At 34.7% G+C, this 7928-nt stretch overlaps 1 protein-coding gene across 1 annotated transcript; it reads right to left on the bottom strand.

Annotated features, from left to right (window-relative positions):
• Positions 1–4492: 4492 nt before the first annotated feature.
• Positions 4493–7579, bottom strand: LOC115981213 (zinc finger MYM-type protein 1-like). Its single transcript, XM_031103379.1, has 3 exons — positions 7576–7579; positions 5450–6084; positions 4493–5332 (listed from the first exon to the last, which is right to left on the bottom strand). Exons 1-3 carry the CDS (start codon positions 7577–7579, stop codon positions 4493–4495), a joined length of 1479 nt encoding a protein of 492 aa, XP_030959239.1.
• Between the last annotated feature and the right edge of the window lie 349 nt (positions 7580–7928).

Genomic DNA, 7928 nt, shown 5'->3' with positions numbered 1-7928 from the left:
AAGCACAGAAACAAAGACCTGGAATTCATATACTTTATGTGAAGTTACTGCATTTGTACGCCTTAGGGTTTTCTAACCAAGTGCTTCCTGATCTTCATTGTTTAAAAAGTGAAAAACTTTGCAGCCAACAACAATCAATGAAGTTGCTGTAGTTAGTCACGTACTATGATCCGTGCCAAGGAACAAGTCACAGATTGGAGATTTGTGCAAAGCAAAGAAGTTTGCTACAAGATCAAGTTCCATTGGGTATTGAGACAAATGTTCAACTGTAGGTTGGTATTTTGGGATAGGCCAGGGTATTGATAAGATTTCTCATACTTGTAACCGATTGATTATTGTTTAGTGGATTGTTGGAAGTTGTGACCTTAAATTCACCTGATGGGGTTTTTGCCTTGCAAGAGATATTCCCCATTTGTTAACAAATCACCGTGTTATTTATTTTCCGCTGTATATTAGTTATTTGGTGATTTGTTGGTGCCTCCATGATTTGCATGTAATTTGACCTAATTAATCAACTTGGGTAATTAAATTAATTAACCAAGGTCAATCTATTTTAATCCAATAGTTTTTACTTGCTTTCTTTCACATGTTTAGTCTTTGCTTAGCATGTTTTTATTATTATTTTTGAGTCTCTATTCATCTGCTTTGATATTTTTTGCTTTAGTTTATTGCGTAGACCTTGATTAGGGTTTTGTTGGTTGAATACTATGAACATGCATTTGAATATTAACATGCATTGACATATAAGTGCTGTGATGTTGTTGATTGCTTAAAATATAGTATTATCTTAGACTTGGTGAGCAATATCACATTAATTTCATGTTTAATTACATGTAAATATATGAGTTTGAAATGCTTCTAAAAAATAAACTCATTACGTGTATTTTTCTCTACTGGGAGATTAAAAAACCATTCAACTAATCATACAGACGTTTCTAAAATAAATGTATATATATAAAAATAAAAAATAAAAAATAAAACTAATCATACAGACATGTTGTCAAGAGAATCCAAGGGTCAAGATCAATTAGAGCATGATTTTTGAAACATTAAATAAGTCAAAAACGTATGAGAATTAAAATAAAAAATAAAAAAGGAAGAAAGAAATTCACTCAAACCAAAATTGGAAAACTCCTGATATGGAAACATCCTGCACTGTTTCAGTATTTTTGCCATAACTTCTTGCACAGATGTTCGATTGACCTGATTCTTAAGGATACAGAAAGAAGAAGTGAAGATCTACAACTTTGTAGTTTACCACAAATTCCATAAAAATCATTTTGAAGGTCAAAAGTGGGCTGGAATCTGACAGTAGATAATATTCCGAAAATCAAGGGATTCCCATCTTAAATTTGAGTGATTTTCTCTTTTTCTTTGGGAAGAGGCTGAGGTTATAGTGGAGGAAAAACCCTAGAACTTTTTTTTTCATCTTTGGTTTTATTTTTTAGATGTTTAGCATGGTTTTTATGGATTTCTTTTGCATAACTATGTGTGGCTAAATCTCTAGCTAGGGTTAGATGTGAAACCTAATATTTTTATCATGTGTTCTTGGGATTATCCACGTCCCTTCTATGGATTAATGATTGAAATTTCAGATTGATTTACTATTTGGATTCATTGCATGTTGAAAAGTTTTTAAGATTTAATATGATTTTTATTTATATCGAATGCTTGAACTCCTTGATTTGTAATGATTTGAGAATATATTGAATGTTTAATCTCTCCTGTAACATGTCAATTGAATGATTTGCTCAATCACTCATATTCAATCTACTTTACACTTTGTTTGAGTACTTTATTGTTTTATCTTCCAATTAGGCGAGTTGGCTCTCTACCCTAATTGAGTTAAAAATAAGCCAAGTTCATCTGATAAAATATTAGGTGGATCCTTGAATCCCTAGTGTTTTCTCTCCATTAATTTCTCTTCGATTTATTTTGCTATTTTCAATTGTAATTTCAATGTTATCTTGCTCCATCTTTGCGTGGAAAAATAAGCAAGCAACTATTTTTATTTACTACTTAATAATAGAGGTTTTTACATTAGTTAATCATTCCCTATGGATCAACCTTGGACTCACTGAGGGTTTGCATTATTTTAATCCCAACAAATGCAGTGAGGTAAGTCATGCGTAAATCACATAAACATACATTTGAATGTTTGAGCATGAGTTGTTTAATATGCTTAGTTGCATACCTTGAGTTTTTGGTTTAATGCTTGAAGGTTTGGTGGTTGTGTTTGTTTAATCTACGTTGTGCTTGTTGCTGCTTTGTTGTTTAATGCCATGATCAACGAGACCCACAAACAAAAAACCACCACCATCCATTCCAAAAAAAAAAAAAAAAACCACACAGAAAATACCAAATGCAACCAAACTCAACACTTACCAAATCAAAACTAGTGGGAAATTATTGAAGTTATAAGGAGCCATTACTAGTTGTGTTTAAGGTGGCGTTGCTAAAATTTTGAGGCTTGGAGTACTGCAGATCTTCAAATGTTTGGGTCTCACTTTTATATTCGAAGACTACCTCCCCCCACCCCTAAATGAGATTTAGCTCAAATTGCACTTCCTATCCCTATAAGAATGGTTTGGAGATGCGGTCATGGTTTATAAACCCCTAGAGTAAGTTATGTTAACACTTTGTTTTCCAAAAATTTCAAACAGTAAGAATAAAGTAGTGCACAGGCTTATTCAGATTTGAATACGGTTTTCACTAGATGAATTTCTTCTTTCATAAAAAATACTTTATGAATATTCTTTTGGTAAAAATGTAAGTAGACAGACTATAAGAAAATGGTCATTAATTAGCAGACAAAATTTAGTTTTGCTTTTGCTTAGGTAGCAAAGATCTAGGCCAGTAGTGCATTATAGGTGTTCAGTGCTTTAATTTGCTCTGGGAATCAGGATGAACTATGTTATTGACCAAACAAATGACCAAACAAATGACATTGAAGTGAGGGTTGGATGTTATAAGTGAGAAAATCTTATTAAAAAAGACTTGATACTCTGTATGGTCTCTGGGGTTTCTCGTCATCCAAAAAGTAGGGGTGGCAATTCTTGTTTGCAAGTCGGGTTCATGTTATGTCAACTTATGAGTATTCGACTATATAGATCAACACTAACCAGACATGTTTATTAAACGGATCAAGATTTCTCAACCCTAACATAACCCATTTATTAAATGGATTAGTCGTGTCGACCTATTTATCAGATTTTAATAAAATTAAAAAAATTTATGAAAAAACAAATAAATAAATATTTTTAATATAAAATTCATAACAAACAAGTAACTGTATCACAAATAATCATTCAAAAATAAAGCATATCCCAATATTATAAATAATCAATCACAATATGTCAATGAAAATAAATAACAACTACTAATAAGTTTATATACTTAGAGTTTGAAAAGTATACTGGTAAAATATCATTTAATTAAACGAATCAAACGGGTTCTATGTGTTCAACACCAGGGACGAACGCAGGATTTTAAGCCGGGAGGGGGCCAGAGATAAGCAAAAAAAAAAATTTTAAATACGCATCCATATAGTATTAATAAACTATCAACTAAGACAAATACCCAAAAATCATTGTTTCTTAATATATTAAGATACAATCTACTAACAAAAACAAAAGATGTGAAACACTATTGTTTCTTTATACAATCATCTATGAAAAGGGAACTCGACGCTCTTTCAAATCTTCAAAATCATCTATTATTGAATCCAAACTAAATGTCGAAGCTATATCCTTTTCAATGTATAACATCAAAGAGTCATTCAAAAAGTCATCTTCCATTTTGTTTTGAAGTTCAGTTTTGACAAGTTTCATAGCTGAAAATGCTCGCTCTGTAGTAGCAGTAGAAACTGGAAGAGTAAGCACAAGTATCACCATTCTATAAACAAGTTTGTAGTGTTCTGAATTTCCAGTTCTCACTAACCATTGAGACAACTCAGATAAACTTTTCAAGTTTTTGAACTCTGGATCTTGGACTACATTATGCTCAAAATGAAAAAGCTCCTTCTCCAACACTTGTTTGTCATAATCTGTGAAATCTTGTGGATAGAAATTCTTTACCAACAAACAAAGATCACTAATTCTGAAAGATTTTAATGCCTCTCGAGGTTCTAAAGCTGAGCTAAGCCTAGGCAACTCCATTGCATCTTCATTAAACCGATAATTTAGTTCCTGTAGTTGAGAATTTATTGTAGCATAAAAAATATTTACTCGATAATGATGCTCATTTGTAACGTTATCTGGTTGATTACGAGCTCGACCTCGCCTCGCAACATAACGAGCATTCATATTCAGGACATCAATGCGATGCTTCTCACAAAATGATATCACAGTGGTGAGTAAGCCATCCCATCCATCATTTCTAAATTTTTGGATAAGTGCTTTAGTAGATGAAACTAAATGCATGGCATTTAAAATGTCTTGAGATTGGCTTTGCAAAGCTTGACAAAGTTTATCAGTGATCTCCATAGTTTCCTTTACTCAAGATGCAAGATGAAAACAAATTCAAATGAAGTTAAACCTTCATAAGCTGACTCTCCTTTTGCTCGATTTTCTCCATCAATTGCACCATCAATTATATTTTGTAAAACTTCAACAGTTGAACTAAACATCCTTAATAAGCTAGAAACTGATCTAAAATGTGAACTCCAACGTGTTTCTCCAGGTCGTTGTAAAGTGCTAATTTGATTAAGTCCACTTCCAGTCTCAAGCTCTTCAAGATCAATCAAACGTGCTATTTCATTAGCATTGGCAACTTTCAATTGCTCATTGCGCTTGCATGAAGCACTAACAATTTTGATCAGAAAAAGCAATGTAAGAAAAAAATGACTAATGGGAACAACTTGTCTTGATGCTTTTACTAATGCCAATTGTAAGCGATGTGTAAAACAATGGATATAGTAAGCATATGGGCAATCATTCAAAATCAAAGCTTGTAATCCATTCCACATACCTCGCATGTTGCTTGCTCCATCATATCCTTGCCCTCGAATATTTTGTATATCTAAGCAATATTGAGATAACAAAGAATATATCCCCTTCTTTAGAGTCAAAGCTGCAGTGTCAACAACATGAATAAGCCCAAAAAAGCGTTCTTTCACAAAGTCTTCTGCATCAACATATCTAAACACCACAGCCATTTGCTCTTTCATGGACTCATCACGAGCTTCATCAACCATTATGCAAAACTTTGCATCACCAATTTCTTCCCGAATGGCCTTCTTCACTTTGGCTAAGAAAACATGTAGAATTTCCTTTTGAATCCTAGGTGATGTGTAGGTTGCATTTTTTGGAGTTTTTTCTATTATTTCAGCAACCTTCTCATTCCAAAAAGTCACTATACCCAATGATTCATGAAAGTTCCCACGATTTAATTAACTAAAACTTTCATCTTGACCTCTAAAAGCTATAGCTTGAAAGGCAAGATATCGCACAATAAAAATTGTGGCCTTCAATTGCAACCGATTATTTGCAATTTTTTCAGTAGTGAAATGATCAACTACCCTTTGCAAATGCTGCGATTGGTTCATCAAATCCTTACACATTTGCTCAGCAACTCTATGAGCTGAGTTAGGATCTTTTCCTATATGAACTTGAAAAGAACAATCTTTGCCCCCAACCTTTTTCCAATTTCTAAATCCACCAACAATAAATGTATTTTGTCCCACAACCACATTTGGATTATGAAAGACAAAGCAGGGTAGACAATAAGCTGCATCTGTTGTAGGAGAATATTCAAGCCATTTTGAATTATTTCTATACCAAGAAGCTTGAAAGCTACGATTCTGCTTTCCACTTTTTTTGAATGTCTCTAGAGGAGGTTGGTGTGGACCTTTTTTAATGTAAGCCCGTCGAATTTCATCACGTTGATTAACATGATATTCCCATATTTGTTTGCGTGTTCCGGGATCATAATCCAAAGAATCAAGGTCAATTCTTTGAAATTGTGTTTGAGAGATTGGAACATCCGCATTTTTCGGGATTGGAACATCCGCATTTTCCGGAATTGGAACAGCAACATTAGTTGTTAGCAATTCCACGTTGACTTCGGAAGAATTTGAAGTTGAACCTTTTCTTTTGAAAAAATCAAGCATTGTAGTTGATTTTTTCATGGTCTACAAATAAAATAAAAATTATATAAGAATTATCGTTATTTTTTTAAATTTGTGTGATAATTTCTTATATTATATGATTTATTTTTTTCTTTTTGTCTTTGGTCTGCCTTTAATGTCTTTGTGTTTAAATTGCCTTTATTTATGTCTCTGTGTTGTCTCTTTCTTTATTTATATCTTTTATGTTTTTTGTATATTTGTGTAATTGTGTTGTCTCTTGTCTTCATCTTCCTAATTCTGACCCACTAACCTAAATATCCAATGAATCCCACTACAGACAGTCAAGCACTGCTAACAAAAACTTTTCTTAACTTTACCTTTTTTTTTTGTTTTTTTTTCTCCCCTGTCACTTGCCTTTGCCCAACAGCAACTCCACTTTTCCCTATTCCCTATTATTATGTCCAACTAATGTCCAACCACCGGTCAACAAAGAAAAAACCATCTGACTTACTGACTATCACTACAATCTCTACTCTCTCTATCTATCTCTTTTATCTATATAATGCAAGAGCCACAAACACAGAGTCACAAAGCCAAAACCCCAAAAAAAAAAAAAAAAAAAACACAAACACAAACAGTTCAGCCGCAGCACAAAGCACCAAATCAGTTCAGTAACTTCAGTTCATCAGTAAAAACACAAACAAGAAACACTCAAAACACCACAAGGAACAAGCACAGTTTCTTTGATTCTCAAAATCTCAGATCACAGATTCACAAGGTTTTGAAATTTGAAGGAAAAGATAAGAGTTAAAGAGTAAATACCTGTGATTTTGTGGACTGTGATTCTGTGAAGGCTCGAAGCTGGGCTGGGCAAATCAGGAAACGGCAACCGGTGGCGTGGGTCTCGCTCTCGCCGGCGTCAGGCGTGGGTCTCGCTCGATGCTCGAAGCTGGGTTCGCAATCGCACTTCGCACTCTCTCGCAGTCTCGCTCTCGTCTCGCTCTCTGTCTCTCTCCGTCACGGCGACACCACTGCGGCGCTGCCTCTCTGTCTCTCTCCGTCTCGCTCGTAGGCTCGTAGCTCTCGCCTCTCGATCTCTCACTTTCCTTTCTTTTCTTTTTTTTTTTCTTTTTTTTCCTTTGGTTTTTGCTTTCTCCGTTTGGTTTTGGACTGCTGAGGGCTGAGATTTTTTTTTTTTTTTTTTTTTTTTTTTTTTTGGTTGTGGATTGACATGGGTTATGGCCTTATGGGCTCTGCTCTGACTTCTGAGTTGGCCGGATGATGGGCTAGGGGAAGGGGGGTTGGAGCAAAAATTTCAGGGGGGCCCAAGCCCCTTTTTTTTTTGGAAAAATTTTACTTGCTAAAAAAATTTTTTTTTGGGCCCAGGGGTCCTCGGGCCCCCTTAGCCTTGTACCTGGGTCCGTCCCTGTTCAACACTAACCCAACCCGTTACTTAAACAAGTCAGCCATGTCAACCCGAATATGACACAAACCCGTTAAGCGTCAACCCATATCCTGCTAATTTTGTGTTGTATCGTGTCGAGTTTGCGGGTCATGTCAAATTTTGACATCCCTACCAAAAAGTGAGAAAATCTTATAGATATTTAGTTTGAAAGGCAAAAAAGAGATAAGTAAATGTAACAGGTTAGTTGTCTTGTGCACAGAATGGGCAACTGGAACTGAATGTGTGGTGCTGAAAGGGGTCTAGTTGTAACCTTGCTTTCTATGTTAAATAGTGTCCTCTGACATTGGCATGCTTTGTTATGGTGGAAATTGTTTCTGTTGCCTAACATGGAGAAAATAATGACAACGCCAAGGAAGGAGAAAAAAAGAGAGGCTAGAAGAGAGGAAAAGGCAGCAG

This window comes from Quercus lobata, chromosome 3 (genome assembly GCF_001633185.2).
Source record: "Quercus lobata isolate SW786 chromosome 3, ValleyOak3.0 Primary Assembly, whole genome shotgun sequence".
Taxonomy (NCBI): Eukaryota; Viridiplantae; Streptophyta; class Magnoliopsida; order Fagales; family Fagaceae; genus Quercus; species Quercus lobata.
The sequence above is the reverse complement of the archived record's forward strand: the minus strand, read 5'-3'. Positions and strand labels throughout refer to the sequence as shown.

Bases quoted from the DNA above. Each gene is read 5' to 3' on its own strand.
- LOC115981213 (XM_031103379.1), bottom strand. The intron at 5,333-5,449 runs GTGCGATATCTT...TGGAATGAGAAG, and splicing joins TGAAGGCCACAATTTTTATT to GTTGCTGAAATAATAGAAAA.